General features: G+C 55.2%; 2 protein-coding genes across 5 annotated transcripts; both read left to right on the plus strand.

Moving 5' to 3' along the window:
• The first annotated feature begins 4,193 nt into the window (after window positions 1-4,193).
• MEN1 (menin 1) lies at window positions 4,194-10,742 on the plus strand. Of its 3 annotated transcripts, none has more exons than XM_081061976.1 (10): window positions 4,194-4,443; window positions 4,829-5,289; window positions 6,243-6,451; window positions 6,655-6,783; window positions 7,071-7,111; window positions 7,190-7,277; window positions 7,899-8,035; window positions 8,459-8,594; window positions 9,073-9,237; window positions 9,454-10,742. In XM_081061976.1, exons 2-10 carry the CDS (start codon window positions 4,845-4,847, stop codon window positions 9,934-9,936), a joined length of 1,833 nt encoding a protein of 610 aa, XP_080918102.1. In that variant the 5' UTR covers window positions 4,194-4,443; window positions 4,829-4,844; the 3' UTR covers window positions 9,937-10,742. The 3 variants fall into 3 exon arrangements, with proteins under 3 accessions (XP_080918102.1, XP_080918104.1, XP_080918103.1); XM_081061978.1 differs by having other exon boundaries at window positions 4,206-4,431; XM_081061977.1 differs by lacking the exon at window positions 4,194-4,443 and adding an exon at window positions 4,444-4,534.
• A 335-nt stretch (window positions 10,743-11,077) lies between these two features.
• Window positions 11,078-27,106, plus strand: MAP4K2 (mitogen-activated protein kinase kinase kinase kinase 2). Of its 2 annotated transcripts, none has more exons than XM_081064158.1 (32): window positions 11,078-11,223; window positions 11,348-11,405; window positions 11,643-11,733; window positions 11,822-11,886; window positions 12,186-12,241; window positions 12,548-12,595; window positions 12,683-12,725; window positions 13,110-13,182; window positions 13,262-13,393; window positions 13,471-13,533; window positions 13,904-13,985; window positions 14,076-14,183; window positions 14,598-14,676; window positions 15,209-15,267; window positions 15,840-15,883; window positions 15,968-16,006; window positions 16,097-16,130; window positions 16,257-16,362; window positions 16,458-16,522; window positions 16,604-16,645; window positions 16,741-16,825; window positions 16,920-16,999; window positions 17,085-17,145; window positions 17,238-17,355; window positions 20,938-20,996; window positions 21,077-21,180; window positions 21,276-21,453; window positions 22,207-22,275; window positions 22,393-22,479; window positions 22,718-22,788; window positions 22,888-22,943; window positions 23,053-27,106. In XM_081064158.1, the coding sequence occupies exons 1-32, from the start codon at window positions 11,128-11,130 to the stop codon at window positions 23,138-23,140; spliced, it is 2,439 nt and encodes an 812-aa protein (XP_080920284.1). In that variant the 5' UTR covers window positions 11,078-11,127; the 3' UTR covers window positions 23,141-27,106. The 2 variants fall into 2 exon arrangements, with proteins under 2 accessions (XP_080920284.1, XP_080920283.1); XM_081064157.1 differs by having other exon boundaries at window positions 11,082-11,223; window positions 17,238-17,379.
• The last annotated feature ends 44 nt before the right edge of the window (window positions 27,107-27,150 follow it).

Consider the following 27,150-nt stretch of genomic DNA (forward strand, 5'->3'; position numbering starts at 1 on the left):
AGTGTATGGTGCAATTGTGTCAAGAATGTTCTTTACAGTATTTTAAAAACGTGAGTATCCAATTCCGGATCACATGTTGCATTTGGTGTCATGTCTTTTTAGTCTCCTTTAATCTGGAACAATTTCTCTCTCTCTCTCTCTCTCTCTCTCTCTCTCTCTCTCTCTCTCTCTCTCTCTCTCTCTCTCTCTCTCTCACCCACACACACACACACTTTCTGTTGTCTTTCATAAATTAACATTTTTGAAGGGTCCAATCCAGTTATTTTGTAAAATGACCTGCAATTTGCATTTGTCTGATTATGTCCTCATTAGATTCACATTTAACTTTTTTGTTAAGAATATTACATAGCTTCCAATGTATGGTGATGGAAAGAGAACTGACTCTGGGTGGTGAACACACAATGTGATATATAGATGACGTATTACAGAATTGTACACCTGAAATCTGACTAACAATTGTCACCCCAATAAACTTTAAAAAAATAAAAAATATATATTACATAGCTGATGCTATTTTAAGTTAATTCCAATAATACATTTTTGGGGTAAACAATTAGGGGCGGAATTCCCCTCTGAGTCCCTCCGCTCCCCTATACGGTCAGTTTATGCTAATGTGCTCCATACATGCCCGTACATATATGTGGTGGAGAGCCCTCCCCCGGCCTCCTTGCTTCCATTAGCAGGAATCAAGTGAGTGTCAGGACGCTTCGTAGCTTGGCAGGAACCCCTGCCCTCAGTGTCCTCACACTCACAGCTGGCCCCCAGCCCAGCCCAGCCTCGAGACCATGAGAACCGGTCCTGCCTTTTATCCCTGTTGATGAGTTTCACCACAAGGGACTCAGGCCTCCAGGTTCTCCATGGTTCCAGCCATCCCCTTTCCTGACCCATCTCTACCTTCAGCCCCTGTGACCTCGAGAGTCGATGGCCCATTTTTATCAAAATCCCGTATGTCCTCCTCCCCTTCTGCAAACTGTCCGTAACCCTCCTGCACTAGCAAAAACCTTGCCCTCCCCAAGGTTACTACTGCTCCCTCCTCAATCCACACAGACTTTCCACACCTCTCCTGCCACCGGTCCTGGAGATGGGGTAGGTGTCCTCCTGAATCCTCATCTCAATTTACATGCATCCTCCTCCCTCCTTTCAGACATTCAGGTTTGAGCTCAAGTTATCCGCTTATACCACCCACTTTCTTTCTGACACACTTGTAGATAATCTTAGCTCCTGGCTTGCTGTTAGTCTCTCTGTCCTACTCCTGCTTTAATTCTTAGGGACTTCGATATGCCCGTGGGTGATCCAACTGCCAGGCCTCTCGGTTCCTTGGACTCCTCCCATCTTGTCCGCTGCCGCACCCCAGCCACTCACTCACACAGCCATGTTGGAGAGCCGCACCGTCCTATTGGGAGCCACTTGAAATATGCATAGTCGGAACTGAGATCTGCTCTGAATTTCAAATACATACCAGATTTCAAAGACTTGGTGAGGAAAAAATATATGTTATTAATAATTTTTATATTGATTGCAAATTGCAAAACATTTTGGATATAATTGGAGTGAACCTCACTTATGTCTTTTTACTTTTTTTAATGGAGGTACTAGAAATGTTCAAATTGCCTATGAACCTTGTGTTAGGTTTCTACTGGAAGCACAGCTCTCGGTCTTTTCATTGCCAATAACTACAACCCTCTCCCCATAATCTCAACCTCAAGCATCCTACTCTCCAACCAACACCCCCATCTTTCCAGCACTCAAACTCCAAAACCTTTTGACCCCGTTGGAACTTACAATCCATTAGTTTTGCCACACTTCTGCTTTCCCTCATTCTTCTTGTGTTCTTATGTTTCTCCTCACACAACCTCAATTCTAGGTCAATCATTAGAGTAATTTTTTTTTGCATGAATGTATTTACTCAGCAAATATTTGTTGAACACCAATTACATGTCAGACACTATTCTAGGCACATGGGACACATCGGTGAACAAAACACATTCCTTGTCCTTGTGGAGCTTATATTTCGGTGGTAGGAGACAAACAATAAACAAGTAAATGTTATGCCAGAATAGTGGTTCCCAACTAGGCGCAATTTTGTCCCCCAGGGGACATTTGGCATGTCTGAAGACATTTCTAGTTATCACAAGGGCGGAGGGGTGTTCCTGGCATCTAGTTGGTAGGAGCCAGGGATACTGCTAAACATCCTGCCTTGCATAGGACTGCCCCCAAAGACGAAGAATTATCTGGCCCCAAATGTCAATAGTGCCTACCGAGGTTGAGAAAATCTGCTCTAGACATTGTTAATGCTTTAGAAAAATTTAAGAAACAGAGCAGGGTGGAGAAATTGAAAGAGAAATTTGGGTTGGAGTGTGTGATTTTTTGGTCCATCTGGTCAGGGCTAGGTCAGCCTTACTGAGAAGGTGACATTTGAGCAAGGGTGTCAAGGAGGGAGGAAGAGAGCCCCACTAGGCTTCCTAGTTCATTCAGAAAATTAAAGCACCCACCACACAAGCCTGAGTACTCTGCCTTTTCCAATTATTGTGGATAAATTGTTTGTGCTCCTAGTAAAGACCGAACTTGTCACTTGGGAACTCCCATTCTCTCCATCCATTCAAGGCCATCAGTCCTGCAGTTCTCTCCTATTAAACAATGCAACAACAGCTTTCTTTGACCCTCTTGCCCTGCACCAACTGCCATCTTATTTTTCTCCTTCTCTTTGCTGCAAAGCTCCCTGAAAGAGTTGTGTATTGTCACTATATCCAATTTCTTTCCTCCCATTTTTCTTGAGTCCAAGAACGTTGGGCTTTGTCTCCCAAACTGCTCTTTCCCCCTTCCTTTTTCTGCCTCCCCCCCCCCACTCCAGTTCAAGCCGTTGTTTCTCAGTCTAGTTGTGTAGGACACAGCTCCCTGGCCCAAGCTGTATTATGAGCCTTGCGCTCCCACCCCCCGACCCCCCACCCCCCACCCCCCACCCCAAGGCAGCCGGTTGTCAGTCATCCACTCACAGCAGCTCATAAAGTGGCCCTCCCCGGTGCCGGCCACTCACATGGGCGGTACACGGTAGCCCGTGGCAGCACTTCCTTGGTGATCTCATTCCAATATACCCTTCACCCAGCTTCCCTTAATGTTAATATCTTACACAACCAGGTATATTTGTCAAAACTCAATTTATGACAACTATGAATAGAGCAACAGACTTTATTTGAATTTCACAAATAGGACTCTGAGGAACCTAAGACTTGATTGGTTTGGTTTTCAAATGCAAGGTCCCATACCCCTAAGTTCCCCCAGTCCTTAGCAAAGTGGGACAGTCAGCCACCCTATTTGCCAGATTTTCCACTAGTGTCCTTTTTTTTTTGTTCCAGGATTCAATCCAGAACACCACAACGCATTTAGTTGTCCTGCCGTCTCCTTAGTCTCTACTGAGTCTCTCCTTAGTCTCAACAGCTTCTCCGTCTTTCCTTGTCTTTCATGACCTTGACACTTTTGAAGAGTATTGTCATCTATTTTGTTAAATGTCCCTCAGTTTGGATTTGTCGGATGTTTTCTCGTGAGTAGACAAGGCTTATGGATTTTGAGGAAGAAAACCCACAAGAGGTGAAGTAGGGCAGAAATCTGATGTTTTATTTATTGCTACATATCCAGTGCCTAAAACTGAGTGCCTGGCCTATTGTAGACACCAAAAATCTGTTGAATGAGTAAGGAAATAAATGCATGACTGTAGAAATTATTTAGTATCATTTTGAAGTTTTAAAATGTTGATATAAATACTATCCTATCGTACAGGATTGTTCTGCAGCTTTTTTCCTTCACCAGTGTCCTGAAGATCCATTTTAGGATGCATAGAGCTACTTCATTCTTCTTTTACTCTACTACAAATAACTATAATGCTTCTTTAAATGCTCTTCTTTCCACGTGTTCGATTTTCTCATGGGTAGAACTGGGGAAAACCTGCTAGACATAGAGTGAGCACATTTACATGTTCATGGATACTGATAAATATCCAACTAAAGTGGCTGAACACATTTACATTCCAGCAGCGTTTGAAAACACCCGTTTTCCTCACATCTTGCCCGCACGTGATAACCTACAGAAGCTCAGAGACCTCCTGAGGGTGCCTGGTCTCTCCCCGGACTGCATATCCCAGAATGCAGTGCGGTTTCTCCGCTACCTGCTCTGCGTGAAATGGACCGACCAATCCCCGAGGACCTCAGGAAGGTGGAGCTGTCTCCACTCCTCACCTACTTCTGGGGCTCCGTGTGCCGCGAACTACCACTCCCATAAGCAACCGCGGACTGGCCCGGCTGGCCACCATTTCAAGGCTCGGCAGGGGCAGGAGAGGGCCCTGGCCTCCACTTCCCGGGAGGCAGTGCGGCCCGAGGGGCGGAACTCCATTTCCCAGCAGGCTCTAGGCGGCGGGCGCCGCGGTGCCTTGTGTGGGATGTAAGCGAGGAGGTGGGCGCGGGGGACTGAGGCCAGGACTCCTATTGGGATTTGGGGGGCTTGGCCTGGGGGCGCCTTCCCGACGAGCTCTAGGAGTCCGGGGGTACAGTCGCAGCGAGGGGGCGAGGCGGCCATTAGGGATCCTCAGCGGGGTTCTAGGGGCGCACCCCCATCCAGGGCCAGGGCTCTTGGTGCTGTGGGGGAACGAGGAGGCCCGACAGCATCGGCTGAGGGGGTCTCTTCGACGCAAGGGGAGGAGCAGATAGATGATCGGAGGGTGAAGGGGGCGGGGAAGCAAGGGATCGTGTGGGTGCGGGGGCGGGTGGAACCCTAGCCGCACCCGGGGGGGACTGCCGGCCGTGCCCACCCGACCCTCCCTGCCCCGGCTCGCCCGCAGGCCGAGGCCCGCCGCCATGGGGCTGAAGGCCGCCCAGAAGACGCTGTTCCCCCTGCGCTCCATCGACGACGTGGTGCGCCTGTTCGCAGCCGAGCTGGGCCGAGAGGAGCCGGACCTGGTGCTCCTTTCCTTGGTGCTGGGCTTCGTGGAGCATTTCCTAGCTGTCAACCGCGTCATCCCCACCAACGTGCCGGAGCTCACCTTCCAGCCCAGCCCCGCGCCTGACCCTCCCGGCGGCCTCACCTACTTCCCCGTTGCCGACCTATCCATCATCGCTGCGCTCTACGCCCGCTTCACCGCCCAGATCCGAGGTGCCGTGGACCTGTCTCTCTACCCTCGAGAGGGGGGCGTCTCCAGCCGCGAGCTGGTGAAGAAGGTCTCTGATGTCATCTGGAATAGCCTTAGCCGCTCCTACTTCAAGGATCGGGCCCACATCCAATCCCTCTTCAGCTTCATCACAGGTAGGAGCTTCACAGATGGCCAGGGGGGAGAATCCTGTCCCACCCGAGAACGCTGGCCTACATGTTTACGACACGGGATGGTTTGCACGCCTTGTGAGGTTGGGCAGGTGTTAATCCCCCCTTTGCAGTTAGGGAAACTGAAGCCCAGAGAGGGGAAGTGATACGCCAAAGTCACACAGAATGGCAGGGGTAGGACTCGACCCCAGTCGCTTGGTTCCAAATATGTTAACCTACCGTCTGCAACCGCCCATCCCTGCCGTTGAGCAGCTATGGGAGTTCTGCAGCCCAGCATGAGGCACAGAGGGTGGCAGCAGATTGGAGGTGGGAGCTGAGGAGCCAAAATCGGGCTACATTTGAGACAAATGAAATACTTACGAAAATGTTTTGAAAGTGAACAGACCAAGGGCTTCACCTCTGGTGAAGGCTTAAGGCTTAGGCTTGCAAAGATCTCTCTTTGCTCCAAGCCCAGTTGACTGGCAATCACATCCTGGAGTGCTGTATTGAGAAGGAATCTGAGGCTGCTTCTGAGCTTAGCGGGAAAAGAGTGCAGAGATAAATTGGGAGTATTTGCCATTGGGTGTGTGAAAAAAGAGTGTTCGCCAGAGGTCTTATTTGTGCTGGCTTTGTTATATGATAGACACAATAAAATGACAAAATCCTTAAATTAACAGAAACATATAACATGGTTGCAAAGAAAGAGAAGGAACGGTCAAAGGTTGGGTGGAGCTAATGGAAGATCTAAGAAGGTCTGTTAAGGACGGGGAATGGAAAGGGAGAGGGAGAGTCTTTGGACACGTAGGAGGGAGGGGATAGAAGGTTGATGGAAGAGTGTCTGAGGTTTGGGTGTAGGCGTGGAGTTGACAGTGGGAGGGAACACAGCCCATCACTACCTAACCCCCTTTCCCCTGGCCAGAGCCCAGAGGACACTATTTCATTACCTCCCCCTTCCACAGGCACCAAACTGGACAGCTCTGGTGTGGCCTTTGCTGTGGTGGGGGCCTGCCAGGCTCTGGGTCTCCGGGATGTCCATCTGGCTCTGTCTGAGGACCATGCCTGGGTAGTGTTTGGACCCAATGGAGAACAGACAGCTGAGGTCACCTGGCATGGCAAGGGAAATGAGGACCGCAGGGGCCAGACAGTCAACGCGGGTGTGGCTGAACGGGTATTGCCTCCTCTCCTCCCCTCTTCACACTCCTACCCCAAGCCACCCAATGGGCCATGCTTTCCTGGGCCACACTCTCCTCTTCCCATCAATACCTATATATGTCAGGAAGGGGATGAAAAAGGGCCCCTTTCCTGGCTGTCATTCCCTGGAGCAGGCACAAGTGGGCCATCATAAGACATCTGGTCTTGTCCTCTCCCAAGAGCTGGCTGTACTTGAAAGGATCGTACATGCGTTGTGACCGAAAGATGGAGGTGGCATTTATGGTGTGTGCCATCAACCCTTCCATTGACCTGCACACCGATTCCCTGGAGCTACTGCAGCTGCAGCAGGTGAGTTGTACCCATGGAACCTTGGGCAGGGGGGTACATTCCCTCCCTGCTCTCCACCATCCCCTTCTGTGACATGGTTAACAATTCCTGGCCTGGCCTTTTCCGGGCCTCTTGGGAGAGTGGAATTGAGATGTGAAAGGGCTTTGACTCCAATAAGGGGCTGGTTCCTGGGTTCTGGCCCCTCCCACCTGGTGGGAGGTCTCTGCTGGTGATGGGCCCCCTCTGCCTGGTAGACTGAGGATTCCCCTCCCCTCCTCACAGCTCATACCTTCTCTTTTGACCCCTAGAAGCTGCTCTGGCTGCTCTATGATCTGGGACATCTGGAAAGGTCAGTAGGGGGAAGTGGCCAGGCTGGGCCTCGGGGCTGGAGCCCGGGTTGCAGCCTGAACTCATGACCCTTTCTCAGGTACCCCATGGCACTGGGGAACTTGGCTGATTTGGAGGAACTGGAGCCCACCCCTGGCCGGCCAGACCCACTCACCCTCTACCACAAGGTGCGGCTATCTCTGGAGGGTACAGAAGGGAGACCCAGCAGTGGCTGGGGTGCCATTCTACCTGGGGACTGGAGGGGCTGGTGAGAGAAGAACTCGGTATACTGTGGTCTGTCACCCACTTTGTATTTACCGTGTACATATTCAGTGCAGTCATGGCTGGGAGGTACTCTGGGAGTGATTTGTCACCTTAGCCCTTTTTCTGTTGCCTCTCATGGTCCTTCCTGGAGTATAACAGGTCAAATGTGGGAGTATTGAGGACAGGGTGTTAACTTGGGGTGATATTGAGTTGTGCTTGGAAGGTTTTGGTGTTTCCGTAGGAGTGTGTGGCAAAGCCTGGGAAGGGACATGCCCTGAGCTTGGAGGACGGACCCTTTCCCTTCCCTAAGCCTTGTTCTGTGAGGGTCCCCACCACCTGCATTCTGGCCCAGGTCTCATCAAGCAGTCCTGCAGAACCAGAGAGGGGCACCTGATAGAGAGGATGGCAGGAAGTAGAGGTGGGATCGGAGACGGCACTCTCTGGGATCTTGCCTATTGTCCCTTTTGGGTGTGATCCAATGGGACACTCGTGTCATTGGTGCAGCTGGGGGCTGCCTTCCTAAGGCCCCTCTGCTCTATCCCCAGGGCATTGCCTCAGCCAAGACCTACTACCGGGATGAGCACATCTACCCGTACATGTACCTGGCTGGCTACCACTGTCGCAACCGCAATGTGCGCGAAGCCCTACAGGCCTGGGCCGACACAGCTACTGTCATCCAGGAGTGAGGACCCCCACTAGGGGCTCAGCCCGCCCTTTCTTCCCCTTTTACCAAATTCCCAACCCTCCTCATCCAGGAGTGAGGCCTGCGTCCCAAGCGCCATCCCTTCTAGTCCCTAGGCAGTCAAGGCCACCACCACCCAGGAGGTAGGGACTCCTAATAGGGCCTTTCCCTCCCTGCCTCCCATCTCCTCCTCATTTCCAACCACCATCATCCATCAGTGGAGGCCGCACCCCCAGCCCCATGCCCCCCTCCTCACTCTTGCTCGGAACTGACACATATACACCATTATTTCGGAGTGAGGATCCCAACCAATCTCCCGGTCCCTGGATGACCCAGGAAAGGAAGCCTGGGCTCCGTCCCACACCACGTCCCTGGGGGTACCCACCACGTCCGAGGCCCCACTGTGCCCTACTGCTCTCACAGCTACAACTACTGCCGGGAGGACGAGGAGATCTACAAGGAGTTCTTTGAGGTAGCCAATGATGTCATCCCCAACCTGCTGAAGGAGGCAGCCAGCCTGCTGGAGGCCGGCGAGGAGCGGCCAGGGGAGCAGACCCAGGTGAAGGGCTGGCGCTCACCTTTCTACCTGATCAGGGCTCCCAGTCACAGGACATGGGGACTGGTGGGTGGAAGGTGGACTGAGGAAAGTGGCCTAGCGCAGAGAGCTCCGTTCTCTTCAGCAGTAGCCGAGGTCCTGGGCCTGGGTTTGAGGGAGCTGAGGGTGTGTTAGGGGTTTCTACCCTGTGCCTTCAAGTAAATGGGGTGTGTAAGTCCATCTCTTTCAAGGCCAGGGCTCCTTATTTAGTTGATGGGGTGGGATGGAGGTCAGGGATAGTTCTCCCTTTTCTCCCAAGTCCTGGTTAAGGACTGATTCTGTAAAAGGAAGGAGGTGCTAAGAATTTTTTCCCCCTGTGCTCACCTCTTCTGGAGCCGGGGCTCTTTGCCTAAATGAGGGACCTGGCCTGTGCCCTCTGATAAGGGGTAAGTAAGGGGCTCTGACCTTTGCCCTCCTTTCCCCCCCTTTCCCCTTTGTCCAGGGCCCCCAGAGCCAGGGGTCTGCCCTCCAGGACCCAGAGTGCTTTGCCCATCTGCTGCGGTTCTACGATGGCATCTGCAAATGGGAAGAGGGCAGCCCCACGCCTGTGCTGCATGTGGGCTGGGCCACCTTCCTTGTGCAGTCCCTAGGCCGTTTTGAAGGACAGGTGAGGGGCAGCTGCATACGGGGACTGGGGAGGACAGGTGGTGACAGCAGCTACAGAGGAGCCAGAGCCTTGTGGCCCTGAAGGGGATCTGCTCACCATTGCCTCTGGGTGCATATGAGATGGAGGCCTCACCACAGGACAGCTGAGGCTGGGTCCTGGGGATCCAGTCACTGGCTTGCAACCTCTCCCTCATCTTGGTCTTCCCATCCGGCTTAGGTGCGGCAAAAGGTGCGCATAGTGAGCCGGGAGTCGGAGGCGGCCGAGGCGGAGGAGCCCTGGGGAGAGGAAGCCCGGGAAGGCCGGCGGCGGGGCCCACGGCGGGAGTCCAAGCCCGAGGAGCCTCCACCACCCAAGAAGCCAGCACTGGACAAGGGCCCAGGCACGGGCCAGGGTGCGGTACCAGGACCCCCCCGGAAACCCTCAGGGACGGTCCCGAGCACTGCCCGCGGCCCTGAAGGTGGCAGTGCCACTCCAGCGCCGCCACCTGCCGCATCACCACCACCAGAGGGTCCAGTGCTCACTTTCCAGAGCGAGAAGATGAAGGGCATGAAGGAGCTACTGGTGGCCACCAAGATCAACTCAAGTGCCATCAAGCTACAGCTCACCGCGCAATCGCAAGTGCAGATGAAGAAGCAGAAGGTGTCTACACCCAGTGACTACACTCTTTCCTTCCTCAAGCGGCAGCGCAAGGGCCTCTGAACTATGCTGGGACTCCCTGCCAGCCCAAGGGAGCCGGCCTTTGATCCTGATCAAGGCTCCCCTCCAGCCCCTGGCCAAGGGAGCCTAGAACTGGCCTCCAGACCCCACTCCTACCCAGACCTGAGGCTCTGGTCAGCAGAGTCAGTCTCTACCCCAGCTCCTGTCATTGGAACATAGGTCGGAAACCCAGAGTCCCAGCTGGCCAATTGAAACCCCACCCTGGGCCCCAGCACCAATCCTTAAAGGTCCAACCTCGGAAACTCACACCCCACCTCAGAACTGAGGCTCTAACCATAGGCCTGAACAGTGTTTTGGGTAGCTCCCAGCCTGTGGGGCTGAGGTTTCACCCTAAACCCTAGACACAGAAGGGTTCCATGTCTCCAGTCTGGGAACCTAAAACCCTGCTTGGCCCCTAGGAGAACATTTCCGCACTTAAAATTTCCATCCCTTGGGGGAGAAAGAAAAATTTCCGTCCCTTGGGAATCCAAGCTCCCTACCCTAAAGTACTTAAGAGACACTTGCAGAATTTGGAAATTCTAGCTTCCTCCCCTCCCTAGCCCACTGCAACTCCAAACTCCCGGCCCAGGCCTGTGTGATCCTGAGCTCCGCCCCCTTCCTGACCAAACTGGCCCCAGATCAGAGCAGACCTCTTCTGACCCTCTGGGAACCTCCCCTAGGTCCAGTATGTCTCGAGGGACCCCAGAGGAAATCTGCAGGGGTTTGTGAGTGGGTGAGGGGAGCCTGATCTCTTCCTGTTTTGTACATAGATTTATTTTTCAGTTCCAAGGAAGAAGAATACATTTTGTAAAAAAAAAGAAAAAAGTACATGTCCGTGTTTCATCTGGCAATTGGGGGTGGGGGGCGAACGGGGCAGAGATGGAGTACCCTCGTTCCTACGCCTTCCAACCCTCTGGGCTTTGGGCGCCCCACCTGTAGAATGAGGGAACCGGTGGTTGGCGGAAGTGCCTCGGCGCTGCCAGCTCCGCGGCGCCTCGGGGCTTCCCCTCGCAGCCGAGGGCCCGTCCCGCGGGCGCCTCCTCCCGGCCGGGCGGCGGGACCTCCCAGCCTGGCCCCGCCCCGGGCCCCGGCCCCGCCCACGCGGCCCGCACCCTCCCCGGCGGTCCCGCCCCGCGCCGCCCCGCGCCGGCTCCGCAGCTCCCGCCCGCCAGCCGGCCCGCCCGGCGCCGGGCCATGGCGCTGCTGAGGGACGTGTCGCTGCAGGATCCGCGGGACCGCTTCGAGCTGCTGCAGCGCGTGGGGGCCGGGACCTATGGCGACGTCTACAAGGTGCGCCGGGCGGCTGGACGGACGGGAGAGCGGCGAGGAGGGCGCCAGCTCCGCGCCCTGCCGCGGGATCCAGCCCCCAGCCCCGCCCCCTCCTCAATCCGCGTGTCCCCCTCCGCCCCTGCAGGCCCGCGACACGGTCACGTCAGAATTGGCTGCGGTCAAGATAGTGAAGCTAGACCCAGGTGAGGGCCCGGAGCCAGGGCCTCAGCGCCGGAGGGAGGGCAGAGAGCCTCGCTGCGCTGTGTGAGGGTAGAGTTGACATTTCAGAGACCTCCCGAGAGGCAGGCCCCTGGAGGAGCTGCCTCCAGGCACCTGTCAGGCTCCGAGGGGGGAAGCACGCTGTGCCCCTTTGCAGATGAGGGCACTGAGTTAGGGCGACCCCTCTACGTCCCCCACCCACGATGCTCTGTGCTCCCCAGGGGACGACATCAGCTCCCTTCAGCAGGAAATCACCATCCTGCGTGAGTGCCACCACCCCAATGTGGTGGCCTACATTGGCAGCTATCTCCGGTGAGGCCACCTTATTCCCCTGCCCACCCCAGGCAGCCCCCATGTGGCTCTGCCCTGTGCCCACCCCAGCTCCGTGTCTCCACCCCAGGAATGACCGCTTGTGGATCTGCATGGAGTTCTGTGGAGGAGGGTCTCTGCAGGAGATTTACCACGGTGAGGGCCAGGGCTGCAGGCCCCAGAGGGCCGCAGCTGTCTTCCCACCCCCACCCCAACGTAGGGAAGGAGGGAGAGCTGGGACCCCGGCCTTGGTCCCCTCCCTACTTTTCACTGGCTCTGTGACCTTGAGAGAAATACTATCCTTCTCTGGGCTCTGTGTCCCAGACTCTGCAGGGAGGGGATGCGGCCAACACCCTTTTCACCTCGCAGTGCCTGCTGCTTCCCCAATCGGGGAGGCCTGGGAGGGTCAGCATGTCCCCCAGATTGCCATACCAGCCTTCGCCCCTTCATTTCAGCTACTGGGCCCCTGGAGGAACGGCAGATCGCCTATGTCTGCCGAGAGGCACTAAAGGTAGCACCCCCAGCCCCCAGGAGCTGTGGAGCTCCCCTGGGCTCCCCAGGGAGCCCAGCTGGCCAATGTGGGGGTGGGGGGTGGAGCGCCTCAGGCAGGGCTTGCCCGAGGGGCTGTGGGTCCTGGGGGAAGGGGCCCCAGCCCGGTTGCCGGAAGCAGCCCATTTCCCTCTTGGTTCAGTCACTTCCTGTTTGGGGAGAGGGGAGGAGGAAGCGGCCTGGGTGGGGGGCCCAGTCCTCAGAGGGGGTTCAGGAGATGTGGGATGGTGCTGGGTAGCTGCCCTCAGGGGCTCCTCTCTGTCTCCAGGGGCTGCACCACTTACATTCTCAGGGGAAGATCCACAGAGACATCAAGGTAGGGTCCGGCCTCTGGCATCGGGGGCGGGGGGGGAGGTGGCTCTTGGGAGCACCAGATAGGATTCTCTTTCCTCCCTTCCCACAGGGAGCCAACCTTCTCCTCACCCTCCAGGGAGATGTCAAGCTGGGTCAGTACCCCTGGGACACAATCAGGGTGAGGGTTCTGTGGGAGCTTCCGGTGTCTTAGAGTCTGCATTCAAGTGCTGGGTGTCCTTGGGCAAGTCATTTTACCCCTTGGGCCTCAGTTTCCCTATTGAAAAAATGGAACAATTCTCCCTGCTAGCAGTTGGTGATGGTTGGGTCTGTATAGAGTCCAACAGGTGACCCAGCACTTGGTCAGAGATCAAAGGCGGTTGACCCCTCTCAGGAGGGGGAGCTGGCCTTGGCAGTTATGGTTGAACTTGGTCTGCCTGCTGTCTGAGTTCTGCCAGGTGCACCCTGAGCCTGGGCCCCGGAGGCGGGTGGGGAGTGGCAGCCAGAGGGAAGATGAGAGTCACTCTTTCTCCCTGCAGCTGACTTTGGGGTGTCAGGCGAGCTGACGGCATCTGTGGCTAAGAGGAGGTCTTTCATTGGGACTCCATACTGGTGAGGCTGCATCATGGACTGAGGGGGCGGGGGCCACAGGTGGGGCACCCAGTCATCCTGTCTGTGACCCCGCCTCTAGGATGGCCCCGGAGGTGGCTGCCGTGGAGCGCAAAGGCGGCTACAATGAGCTGTGTGATGTCTGGGCCCTGGGCATCACCGCCATTGAGCTGGGAGAGTTGCAGCCCCCTCTATTCCACCTTCACCCCATGAGGTCAGCTGAACACCTGCCCCTTGCCTGACCCCTAGGGCCCTGCTGACCTTTGACTCCTGACCTTGTGCTCTCCACAGGGCCTTGATGCTCATGTCCAAGAGCAGCTTCCAGCCGCCTAAGCTGAGAGACAAGACGCGCTGGTGAGGACCCATGGCCCCTGCTGGGGCCCCCTTTTCAGCCAGTCTGCATGAGGGGTGGTGGAACCTTCTGCCAATTGCTAGGGTACAGCCTCAAGCGCCCTGTCCTCTCTGAGCCTCCAGAGACCATCTGTGGGAGAGGCCTGGGCCCCGGGATGGTGTGGACAGGGAAGAAGGGTAGATGGTTGATGATGGAGGGGCCTCCATGTTGCAGCAGCGGTATTGCTCGGGCCATTTGCACTCGGCCTCGGGCTGGCTCCTTCCTGGGCAGGCCCAGCAGACTCCTCTGGAGTGGTGGCAGGAAGCAGGTGGCAGGTTGTCCTGCATGAGGGCTGAACCTGGGTCTGGGGCGGGGGGCTCTTATGCCCACTAGGACCCAGAATTTCCACCACTTCCTCAAGCTCGCCTTGACCAAGAACCCCAAGAAGAGGCCAACAGCAGAGAAGCTCCTTCAGGTGGGAGGAAGGGAATGGGGCGGGGGTTCGATGCTTGAAAGCAGGGTCCTCGGGGCCAGGGACCAACCCGAGTCCCCCTCAATCCTACAGCACCCATTCACAACCCAGCAGCTCCCTCGGGCTCTCCTCACACAGCTGTTGGACAAGGCCAATGACCCCCACTTGGGCAGCCCCTCCCCAGAAGACTGTGACCTGGAGGTAAGTGAGGGGAGCTGGGGGAACGTGTCTTGGCCTGGCCTGATTGTAGGGAGTGCAGAAGTAACATAGGTTAAGGTCCCTTTAAGTTGAATATTTCCAGCGTGGGGAGCTTCCCTCCAGGTGAGCCACCCATTAAGAATCTTCCTTCAGCCGGTCTTGCCTCCCTGTAGGTTCCTGCCCTTGGTCCAGGCTGACCATGAACCTCGCTCAACCATCTTCTGTTTTCTGTGTGATCTTACTTGCCTCTCTGTGCTGGTTTTCTCATGTGTGAAATGAGGGTGCCATTTAATGTCATAATAATCTTAGACGGTTGTGAAAACAAAACATGTTGATGTGGGCAAAGCACGTCCAATGATACGTACCCGGCCTGAGGCGAGTGCCAGGTGTGCGTCCACTGTTTGTGTTCTTTCTTAGACTTATGACATGTTTCCAGACACCATTCATTCCCGGGGTCAGCACAGCCAGGCTGAGAGGACCCCCTCAGAGATCCAGTGTGAGTTGGCAGGGGGTGGGGTGGCTGTGTGTGTGGATTTGGGGGAGCTGAGTGTGGTTTTGGTGGGGGGCTGAGTGTGTTGTTTTGGTGGAGGGGTGTGTGTGTGTGTGTGTGTGGACTTGGTGGGGGGCTGAGGGTGGTTTGGGGGGCTGTGTGTGGATTTGGTGGGGGAGCAGCTATGTGTGTGGATTTGGGGGAGCTGAGTGTGTGGTTTTGGTGGGGGGGCTGTGTGGATTTGGTGGGGGGTGTGTGTATGTGGATTTGGTGGGGGGGCTGAGAGTAGTTTGGGGGGGCTATGTGTGTGGATTTGGGGGAGCTGAGTGTGGTTTTGGTGGGGGGCTAAGTGTGGTTTTGGTGGGGGGTGTGTGTGTGGACTTGGTGGGGGGGCTGAGGGTGGTTTTGGGGGGTCTGCATGTTGATTTGGGGGAGCTAAGTGTGTGATTTTGGTGGGGGACTGTATGTGGATTTGGTGTGAATGTGGGGGTACGTCCTGAGATTCCAACCCCCAAATCTTGTATGCTGGGCCTCTCAGTTCACCAGGTGAAATTTGGTGCCCCACGCAGGAAGGAAACGGATCCGCTAAATGAGCCGGTGAGGGGGCTGGCTGTGTGGGAAGGGTGGGTTCGCAGGGGTGGGTGGGCTAGGGTGCGATACTGGAAGTCAAGCATCTCAAGTCAAGGATGTTTGAAGCAGTGGCAGCCTGGCTCTTAAGCCTAGGAAAGCTGTCTAAACAGGCCTGTCCCACCCAGGGACATGGAAGGCTGGGGGCTTCTTCCTGGGCCAGGTTCCTCTGCATAGTCATCTGGAAGGTGGCCACACCTTTCTAAAAAGTGGGCCTGTCACACGCCCGAGCCCCTACCTCCCCCCGTTCAGTGCATTTCTCTCTGCCTCAATATCTGCGTCTGTCCCTGGTTGTCTGACTCACCATTTTTCTGCTCTCACTGCCTCTTTTTATCATCATCTCTTCACTCCCACAGTCTCAGTCTCTCTATACCTTGTTCTCTCACTATCTCTGTCTCATTCTCTCTCACAAGTCTCTTGCCGGTTACCATCTCATTTTCCATCTGTCTGTCTGTCTTCTCTCTCACAATCTCTTGATCACCTTCTCATATTTCCTTTCTTTCTCTGCTTCTCTCCGTCTTTCTGACTTGGTTTCCCCACAGTGGGAAGAGGAGTGGACGCTGCTGGGAAAGGAGGACCTGAGTGGGTGAGTGTGGGAGAGAGAAGCTGCAGGGAGGTGTTGGGGACAGCAGGAAAGGCTGACCTCTGACCCCATCCCCTCTCTGCTCAGGAGCCTGCTGCAATCAGTCCAGGAGGCCCTGGAGGAAAGGTGAGGGGCTGGGCCCAGAGGAGGAATAGGGCAGCCAGGCCTGGACTCAGTCACATCTCTCCTCATTTCCCTCTTATTCATCCACCATAGGAGCCTAACCATCCGACCAGCTGTGGAACTCCAGGTTCGGAGTGGAAGGAAGCTGGAGGTGGGGGTGGGGGAAAGTGCTACAGAGGGTGCAATTAGGATGGGACCAGGTTACAGGGTGATCTGCTAATAGCTGGGCTGGGCCCACCTACCCTCCTGCCAGGAACTGGACTCTCCAGACGATGCAATGGGAACCATCAAGCGGGCCCCATGCTTGGGGCCATCCCCGCCTGAGCCTCCAGCTGAGGACCCTCTATCCAGCCCCCCAGGTGAGTCCTAGGCTTGGGAGACCAGGAGGCAGGCCCCACGTGAGGGCTGGGGCTAGACTTCACGTTGAGTCTGTGCCTGCCCCTCCCTCTCCTAGGCCCTGACAGCACCCCGGTTCTCCCCACCGCCTGGGCCACCATGAAGCAGCCGGAGGATTCTGAGGTGAGGGGGTCCTACCGAGGGACTGGGGGTATGACAGGCCAGGAGTGTCCCACCAACCCTGACTCCTCCCTTCCTTCCCAGAGATCGTCTTGCCACGGGCTTCCCCCAACGCCCAAGGTGCACGTAAGTGTTTGCCCGCCCCCCGCCGCACTGCCGCCATGCAGCCCTGCCGCCCACTGCCCCTGCGCTAATTTACAGGCGTCTCGCATCCTCCCCAGATGGGCGCCTGCTTCTCCAAGGTTTTCAATGGCTGTCCCCTGCGGATCCACGCTGCTGTCACTTGGATTCACCCTGTCACCCGGGGTAGGCCAAGGGCAGGGAGGAAGCAGGAGCCTGGGAATCCCCGGCTTGGGCCAGGGGGTGTGGCTGACCTCGGACCCTGCACCCAAATCTGCAGATCAGTTCCTGGTGGTAGGGGCTGAGGAAGGCATCTACACCCTCAACCTGCATGAGCTGCATGAGGATACACTAGAGAAGGTGAGGCCGGGCTGGCTGTGGAGGGCAGAGGGCCTTGGGGGGCGTGGGGCGCTGACCCGTCCATCTGTCACTCTGTGGCCTCCAGCTGATTTCACACCGCTGCGCCTGGCTCTACTGTGTGAATAACGTGCTGCTGTCACTCTCAGGTACAAATGGGGGCAGGCACGGGGTGGGACAGGCAGGGGGTGCACCCTGCCCACCAACACTCTCTGAGCCCCCCTTTCTCCCTCCCTGGCAGGGAAATCCACGCACATCTGGGCCCATGACCTCCCAGGCCTGTTTGAGCAGCGGCGACTACAGCAGCAGGTTCCCCTCTCCATCCCCACCAACCGCCTCACCCAGCGCATCATCCCCAGGTTGGGGGCCCTGGAGGAGCCTGGGTGTGCAGGGGAGAGGAGAGTAGGGGGAGGCAAAGGGGCAGAGCCAGGGCTGGAATGTGGCCTTGGCCCTTATTGGGGCCTTTAGATCGTAGACACGTCAGTTTGCCTCTCTGAGCCGGTTTCCTCATCTGTCAGTACAATAGATAGCCCTCGACCCCCCCACCTGAGGCCTGTTGGCAGGCAAGAAGGAGATAGTGGATGTGAAAGTGCTTCACAAATTGTGGGAGCTGTGGTTGTTCGAATATGGGCTAAATGCTTACTGAGCACTTAGCATGCGCCATGTCTTATGCTGGGCTTGGAGACAAGGAGGGAAATGAATCCTTGAGGGTCAGCACGTGGTGCTGAGGTGAACCAGAAGGAGAGCTGTGAGGGGCGGGAGGCCTCTGGGAGGTCAGGTTTGCTCGTGGAGTTTGGAAGTGCACAGAGGTCCTCTAGGCAGATGAGGCAGAGGGAAGAGCAAGTGCGAATGCATGTCGGTCACCTGGGGAGTTATAAGGTGGCAGAGTGCCTTCTTTGATGCCAGGCCCAGGATTCGGGCTTTGTCCAACTGGCCGCAGCACCCTGAGCATTTTAGAAAGACCCCTCTGTGTGTCAATCAGGATCCTTCCTGTTGCAGGTGATTCAACTCACTGGCTTAAGCACCTGTAACTGAAAATCTAGGAGTGTTAGCTTCAGGCCCAGCTGGACCCAGGCGTAAATGGTATCATCTGGAACCTTTCTGCATCTCTTGGCTCTATTTTTCTCTTGTCGTCTTCATTCTCACATGGGCTTTCCAGTAACTGATGAGTGCCCGCCACACCAGACCAGTGTTGCACTGGCTAAAACCCTGTGAGACCAGAACTTCTATTTGTAAGTAATTCCCACAAAAGTCTGGGGGCCAATTCTCGAGCCAGTCTCTATGCCCACCCCCGAGCCAGTCTCTATGGCCAGACGATGAAGAGTTCGAGGGGAGGGAGCGCCAGGCCTGGGTCCCGTGCCCCTTTCTGGAGCTGGGCATTGGGAGAGAAGTTTGACTGGACAGATGAAAATAAGAGGCATCTACTGGCTGGTCATGGTGACAGTGGGAAGGATAGATTGCAGGGGGAGGCTGAGGACACCTGGAAAGGAGGCCAGCGTAGTGACCTGAGAAGGTGGGGTTTAGGCTATGGTATGGTGAGAACTGGACAGAATCAAGCAATATTGAAGAAGTGGAATTGAGAGGATTTGGGGACTGGTCAGAGTGAGCGTGAGGGAGAGGGAGGACTTGGGAAACCTCCAGAGGAGCAGATTGTGTTGTGTGTGAATGAGGTGTCCGGGGGGGTGTCCAAGTTAGTCCCTCGTTCATTCAGTATCTACTCAGCACGTAGTATGTGCCAGACACTGTTCTGGGGGCATAATATACATCTGTGAACTGAGAAGGCTTTATATTCTCCAGATTTTGTTGAGACAGGCAAACAATCACCATAAAGAAGTATATTCTGTGATGATGCACTGAGGGGAAAGTGCTCTGTAGACGAGGGCCAGGAGGTGTGGGGCATGGACTGTGGTTTTAAACAGGGTGGTCTGGAAGGACCTCGCTGAGACGGTGCTTGTTTCAACAAAGACTTGGAGGGAGGTGATGGAACAAACCCCGTGAATACCTGGGGGAAAGGCATCCCAGGGAGGGCGAACGTCAGTGCAAAGGCCCTGAGGCAGGAGCGGGCCTGGCCTGGTTGGGGCCCAGTAAGGAGGGTGGTGTGGCCAGATAGATGAAATGAGAGGGAGGTCATCTGAGAGGGCTCTGTGGCCAGTTTGACTCAGAGCAGCCTGAGGGTCACTGCAGAAGAGATATGTGGATCGAGGGATCACTCTAGCTGCTGTGTTGAGAATAGACTCAGAGGAGATGAGGGTGGAAGCAGGAGACCTGTCAGGAGGCTGTAGCAATAACCAGATGGGAGGTGATGGTGGCTTGGGTCAGGGTAGCAGTGAGGGAAGTGAGAGTGGTCGGATTCTGGTTTTATTTTGCAAGTTGAACCAACGGAATTTCCTGACAATTGGTAGATGGAAGAGAAAGAGGAGTTAAGGATGAGTCAAAGCTTTTTGGCCTAGGCAACAGGAAGGATGGAGCTGTCATCAGCTATGGGTGGAGCAGAATTCAGTGTTGTCACATTGAGTTTGAGATGCGCATGTGGGACCTCCAACAGCCATTAGCTGGGTGAGGCTGAGTTCCAAGGTGGGTGGCCGGACTATGGGCTTATGGACTCGGACATTATGACAAGGTGGATGGTGGAAGCCGTGGGCCAGGCTGGGGAGGCCAGGCCAGTGGCCACACCACCTGAGGAGATGGGGGCCCCGGCCCTTCCTGCAGTGTGCTTACCTGAGGACCTCATGCTGGATGCCCAGCGTCAGGGCTTCCTAAGCTCAGTCCCCAAACCATTCTTTGCTTTGGCCCAGGACCTATAGGAAACAGGCCCATTGGAGCCCTAACAAGTCACAGGCAGCTTTGGGCGTGTGCTTGGGAAATCATGGAATCCCAGTGTCCACTTCAAATGTAAACAACAGAGAACCAGAATTGTTTGGAGAAAAAAAATCTAACACAAAAATCTCTCTCATCCGAAAGGCCAGTTGGGGAAGAGAGTGGGAGGCACGAGGGGAGGGAGAATAGGGAGGACAGAGGGGCAGAGACAGACGGGCTGGCAGGCGTTGGCTTCCTTGGTGGAGCCCACATCCTGGCAGAGTGCAGATAGGGCCTGGCTCGCTGGGAGGAGGTGGCAGGGCTGCTGACATGTAGCCTATTCCTCAGAAGAAGAAACAGGCTTAGGAGGTCCCTTGGGGGCTTGGGGGACAGTTAGGAACCAAGACAAGAACCCCACTTCTCCGCAGGCACCACGGTGAGCTAGCCACTGACTGCACATGGCCGCGGTCCCAGCTGAAGCAGCTGGGGACAGGTCATCGTGGTAAAGTCTTAATCTCCGGCCTGTTTGCCCATCCATGACATGGGTCATGTGGGGCGGGGCGAGGCTGGGAGCACCCAGGCCTGCCTCAGCACCTGGCCCTCCATGCTCTCGTCTCATCATTCATTTCTCATTGATACCCTGCTTTTGCCACAAAAACGATTTTCGGTGACTGGAAATAGATGTGAAATGAACAACAGGATGATAAAAGCTAGCCCTTTGTGAGGACACTCAATGTGCCAGGCTCTGCTGTAAGCCCTTCCCTGTATGAACTCACTGAATCCTCTTTGCGACTCTATGAGGGGCGATGCCACTGTTATCCCACTCTACAGATGAGAACACTGAGGTGTGGCAAGGTAAAGTGACTTGCCCAAAGTCACGCAGTTAGAGGTGATTCTGTGATCCAGACCGCTGGGCTGGGCTGGACGTCCTCATCCAGGCTGTAAAGGTGGGTGCTGGAGCTGAGAGACTGGCTTCAGAGCCTGTGTCCTTCACAGCTGTGTTTCATTGCAGGTTGCTTTGCCTCTGAGCCTCAGTCTTTCGCCTGCAAGGCGGAGAAGATGATAGTATCCACCTCTTAGGGCTCTGTGGGGGCCTCGCGCATGGATGGCATCCATGACGCATGCCCTGGTTGTCACCCCTACAGGCGCTTTGCCCTGTCCACCAAGATTCCTGACACCAAAGGCTGCCTGCAGTGTCGTGTGGGTAAGAGCTGGGCTGGACAGGAGCAGGGAATGGGTGGGGTGCCAGCCCAGGCCGGTACCCACTGCTCGCCTCTCTTGCAGTGCGAAACCCCTACACAGGCAGCACGTTCCTGCTGGCCGCCTTGCCTGCCAGCCTGCTCCTGCTGCAGTGGTATGAGCCGCTACAGAAGTTCCTACTGCTGAAGGTGTGGGGCTGGTGGGTGAGGCCAAGGGGACCCTCAGGCGGGTGGCAGGGGCCTGGGTGGGGAAATGGAGACCTGAGCACCCGTGCTGCCCCCAGAACTTCTCCAGCCCCTTGCCCAGCCCAGCAGGGATGCTGGAGCCACTGGTGTTGGATGGGAAGGAGCTGCCACAGGTGTGCGTGGGGGCCGAGGGTCCTGAGGGGCCTGGCTGTCGTGTGCTGTTCCATGTCCTGCCCCTGGAGGCTGGCTTGACACCTGACGTCCTCACACCACCTGGTAAGCAGAAAGGCTGGGCTGTCGCATGTGTGTGTGTGCGTGTGTGTGTGTGTGTGTACACATGCATGCTTATAGCTCTACAGAGACCTTGGGGGCCCCCAGCTCCCAGCCTCCCTTCAGCTGGGCTCCTCTAAAAGATTTCATTAGACCAAAGGGCTCAGCAGCTAAGAAAAAACTGACCAACACTGCAGGGGCTGCAGGAACAGAGCCAGACTGGGCCAGGCAGGCTCCGTTCTGAGCAAGGAAGCAGGATCCTGGGTGTTGGGACAGCTCAGGAGCAGAGTGAGGGGCAGTGGGGAAAGGAGGAAGGCAGGTGCACTGGACGAAGGCCTTGCTGTGTCCCAGGCCCCAAACCAGGGGTCTCACACAGGATTTCAATCTTATTCCTCACAATGGCCCTGCAAGGTCATCGTCCTCATGCCTGTGTTATGGATGAGGAAACCGAGGCTCGGAGATTTGAGGTCACACAGGAACTGAGTCACAAAGCCTTGTTCTCCTGAATCCGGAAGCCCTGCTCTCCCCCAGCTCCCTGGGACTTATCCCGCTCTGTGGAAGGGTCCCTTCACTTCTTTGAGCCTCAGTTCCCCAGCTGTGAAATGAGATTAGGCATCCTGACCCCATATAAGGCTGTTGTGAGAACGAAATACCCTTATGGCCAAGGGCTGCCTGTAGCATGTCCGTCCGCCATTTCCTGTTGGGGCCACAGTAGGGCTGGTGGCTCAGCCGGGCCATGTCTCCCTTCTCTGCCTGCAGAGGGGCTCCCAGGCTCGGCCCAGCAAGTGATCCAGGTGGACAGGGACACAGTCCTAGTCTGCTTTGACCGTGAGTGCCCCTGGGGCCAGGGCTGTGGGCAGCGGAGGGTGGGTGAGGGAAGCATATAGGTCACCTCCCCAGAAGGGAGCCACCCCATCCCCGCCCAGCAGCCCACTCCCTGTGCAGGCTGCGTGAAGATTGTCAACCTGCTGGGCGAGCCCACGGCCACACTGGCACCTGTGCTGACCTTTGACTTCCCCATTGAGACTGTGGGTGAGTAAGCCAGACACAGGTGGCGGGCAGGAATATCCCCGGCCTGGAACATATGATGTGGGCCTGGGGCTGGCCGTGGGACAAGGAATCAGGTCCCCCAGTCCCTCTTAAGAGCCATCCTGGTCACCTGCGGTTCGTGAGGACCGCTGGGGCCCAGACCTGGGCCCAGGGCATGGCTGGGGAAGCCAGTGTCCCCAGGGCAGGCACAGGCCTCTCCTAGTGTGTCCGCCCCTCCTAGTGTGTCTGCAGGACAGCGTGCTGGCTTTCTGGAGCCATGGAATGCAAGGCCGTAGCCTGGATACCAACGAGGTGAATGGGACTCAGGAACCCGGCTGCCCTCCGCCCAGTTGTCCCCACCTATTGGGAGAGGACCTGGTGGGGTAGCCTCAGGATCCCTTTTCTTCCCAGGTGACCCAGGAGATCACAGATGAGACCAGGGTCTTCCGAGTGCTTGGGGCCCACAGGTAGGAAGGACATGGTGGCTCAGCCTCCCCTTCAGATGCCCCCGAGGCCAGACGGACGTGCCCAGGTGTCTTCCTGCCTTGCTCACCTCCGGTTCTCTCTCCCCTCCAGAGACATCATCCTTGAGAGCATTCCCACCGACAACCCGGGGGCTCACAGCAACCTCTACATTCTCACGGGCCATCAGAGCAGTTACTGAGCGGGCCACGCCTGGCCAGTGGCATGCCCCCACCCCACCTCCATGCCTTAGCTGCAGTCCACTTTAGGCAGAGGGGCCCCTCCCAGATCAGAGAAGCCCAGGTCCCCGGTCTGCTGGGCTGAAGGACAGAAATAATCCTGAGAAGTTCTGGGGCTGTGGAGGGGAGGGGAGTCCACCCACAGCCCTGCAATAACTGGACCAGAGGAAGCTGCTGGCACCTGCCCCTCCCCTTCGGGCAGCCCAGGCCCTAGTGCCCCATGGCAGGGTGGGGGCAGGCCCTGGGTGATCCATTCCATCTTGTTCCCATTTCCTCTCCACTCTTCCTGCCGAGAGCCTGCCCCTGTACCCTGTCCTGGGAACATATTTAAAAGAGAGAACTATATTGGTATTAAAGCTGGTTTGATTTATTCCACTGGTTCCTCTGGGGCAGGGGCAGGGGGCACTGTGCCCACTGCCTCACTTCCCTCCTCCTCCCTCCTTTCCTCCCTCCCTCCAACACATCTTTCTGTGGCAGCAGGTACTACAGATACACATGGAAGGGCAGGCCCCCAGTGTTGTGGTGGCTCCCTCATGGGGGTACCAGGCAGTAGTGCTGGGGAGGCCAGTGGCCCCATATGGCATCTCGGGGTGCTGTGTCTTCCTGGGCTCCCCTCTTAGGATGAGCCCTCAGTTTGAAGTATGGCCAAGGAGTCATGTAGATGGGAGGCCCCTGAACAAAGGGCCTCTCATCCAGGCCAGCCCTGCCCCATATAGGATCTCATCAGGCCACCAGGGCCCAGGAGGGGCCAGCCAAGAGCTGTTCCACCCAGCCCCAGGGAGGCCTATGGAAACAGCCGGCCATGACCTGTACCACCCAGGCCTGGGGCTGCCGCCCTGTGCCCCACCTGCTGCCTACCTATCAGTGTGCTCGATCAGGCCAGGCCTACTCAATGTGGGCACCATCACCAGGCTAGACTCTGGCAAGATTAGCCTGTGTCCATTTAACAAGTGTTCCCAGAGGGCCTCCTCACTGGCGGGCCCTGGGCTCACAGAGGGGTCACTACCAAGGTGTGCACCAGCCCCCCAGGGAGGGGAGCTGTCCTGGCTTTAGCCTGAATCTTGAGGGCACATCCATCCACCCATGGCTGACCTTGTGCTTTGCATTGTCATTCTCCCACGTTTCCCTCTTAGAGGGCTCCCTACCCCAGCGAGCCTCGTCATGCCCCAGGCACTGACCAGGCTGCTCTTGACCAAGCCTTTGGGCAGGTGAGGCCAAGGGGGCAGGATGGCAGCTGGCCTTGAAGGAGGGGTGGGGTGCACAGCAGGACCAGGGCTGCAGAGGGCTGGAAGGCCCTGGATCTAGGTAAAGAGTGAGCAAAGGCCCAGGGGCCAGCTCTCAAGTTTGGCCCAATCTTCCTTCTGATATTCAAGGCAAGTGTTTGAGTAAGAACTTCTCTACACCTGGTGGGCCACTGGGAAATATTTGACACATTTACATATAAAGCACATTTAAGTGAATGAAAAGATAAGTGGGTGAGTGGTGGGTAGATGGCGAAGTGAAGCAGCAGCATCCCGTCCCAAGGGCCCCAGGCAATTCCATGGTTGTCATTGTCCCCTTGTCCACACTCCAGCAGAGCCCCAGCTGCTCTGCCTACCAGTGCCCGGGTTTCTCAGCTGAAATGGGGGTGAGGCCAGCGAAGGAGACAGCCCCTGTGCACTGGCTCAAAGGAGGGTGGGAGGGATCTTCCAAGTTCTGAAGGTTTGTCTGCTCCACCTGCAGGACATTCGATAGGCCAAATGGTGGGGTGACAGGGATATGATTTCCAAAGTCCAATCTTTCAGATTTCTTGATAGAAGTGGGAGGTGAGCTCCCTCTCAGCAGAGGCTCTGATCCCAGGTACCCAGGGAGGACTGAGCTGCCCCCAGAGCACCAATTAGCGACAGCGCCACCTTGTGGCAGGCTGCCCCAGCTCTGAGCAGCCACCCTTGTCTGAAAAGGAGGTGCTGGGGTTGTCAGAGAGTAATTTGCCTAAGTCTGGGATCTGAGAAAAGCAAGAACCTCTGATAAAATATTGGCTGCCAGAAAAGGCTGGCCAGAAGCCAAAGGAAGATCAAGAAGCCAGGGAATACGCCCTGAGAGACTAAAATTATTTTATTTATGTATTTTTAATAGGTAGTCCTTGCATATGGTAAATAGTTTTTAAAAAATGCAAACTAGGTCCTATGAAACGTCTCCCACTCAGGTCCCAGTTACTTATGAAGCTTTCTGAAGTGTTTATGTATGTGTAACGGTCCTGTATGTTTCATTCTTCCCTCTTTATACCATGGTCTAACATAGTCACACACACTTTGCATCTTGGTCTTTAAAATCTACCCTGGAGAGCTCTCCATGATAAGTACCTCCCGCTTTGTTGTTTTATAGTCAGTGGTATTCCATTGTATGTATTTCCCATAATGTTAATTTACTGTCATTAGATCCCGATTGATGAAATTTTGTTGTTTCTACTACTTTGATATTACAAATGACACTGCAATATTCTCATGCCAATGCCTCTCTACGTATTCAGGTGTCCTCTAGGGACAATTCCTGGAGTGGCATTGCTGTCAGAGGGGGCCGTGTTTGTCCTTGTGAAATCTACTGTCAAATTGCCCCCCCCCCCCGGGGCGGAAGAGGTGTGGGCACCTCAGGGTGTTTGGGGAGCTGGCCCATACACCAGTCAAGTGAGGGTCAAAAGGGGAACCACCACCAGAATGTGGCCATGTTCACTGGCACGTCCAGCAGTGGTGGGACACTGCTTGGTGCACAGCAGGCCCTTGGGCTTGCTTTCCAAGGGAAGGAATGAGCGTGGTGTGGTGAAGAGGAAGTCCTGGAGTCAGGCCCCTGGACTGGGCGAGCTTGCTGAGCTGTATTTTCTCAGGTTCACCATATCCTAAGTCTGCCTGCAGGGCTGTTGGGAGGATTGAAAATAACCGTAATACACAAAATGCAACAACACAGATGCATCTTGGGTAATGCCAAATTAAAACAGCAAGTTACATAAAATAGCACACAGTATGATAGCAAGTCTAAACCACGTCTAGTTGGTGATAGATGCACATGTGATAAAACTCCATTAGGAGATCAGAAGAAGCACAAAATTCAAAATGATGGTCCCTGTGGCGGGAGTGGGAGTGGGGTAAGGCAGGACCCCAGGAATCTGCAGAGGTATTGGTAATACATTGGTTGTCAGGCTGGGTGGTAGGTTCCAAGGTATTCAATTGATAATTCAATTCCTAACTCACATAAGGTACACACATCCTTTTGTTTGTTATCAAATACTATGTAATAAAACATTTAAGTTTAAATATTTTAAAGTAATCACTCAAAAATAAAAGCCCTATAATGGCTTTAAGAAAAAGCAAAATAACATAATGCCAAAATAATCCTTTCCTAGATAATGAAATCAGCATTCCGTGTAGAACAGTGGGCAGATCCCTTTCCCAGCAGTTGCTTTCTTCTATAGTTTCTTTTTAAAAATAGCTTATCAAGGTATAATCAGCATATAATAAACTGCATATGTTAAAAATGTACAATTAAAAATGTACTGACACATACACCTGTGAAACCATTACCACAATCAGGATAACAAACATCTCTGACATCCCCAAAAGCTTCTTCTGCCTCTTTGTAATCACACCCTCCCGCTTCTCCTCACCTCCCCATCCCCAAGTAACCACTGATCTGCTTTGTGTCACCATAGATGCATTTGCATTTTTCAGAATTTACATAAATAAAATCATACAGTATGTACTCTGTTCTTGTCTGGCTTCTTTCACTGAGCACCATTATTGAGATTCATCCATGTTGTTGCATGCGACAGTCATTCCTTTTTTACTGCCAAGTAGTATTCTCCTGTGTGGATGTACCACAGTGTTTAGCTAGTCACCTGTTGAACATGTGGGCTGTTTCCAGTTTGGGACTAGTATAAATAAAGCTATGCACATTGTGTACCTGTCTTTGTGTGGCTATATACTTTCACTTCTCTCAGTAA

This window comes from Rhinolophus hipposideros (genome assembly GCF_964194185.1).
Source record: "Rhinolophus hipposideros genome assembly, chromosome: 10".
In the NCBI taxonomy this organism is placed as follows: Eukaryota; Metazoa; Chordata; class Mammalia; order Chiroptera; family Rhinolophidae; genus Rhinolophus; species Rhinolophus hipposideros.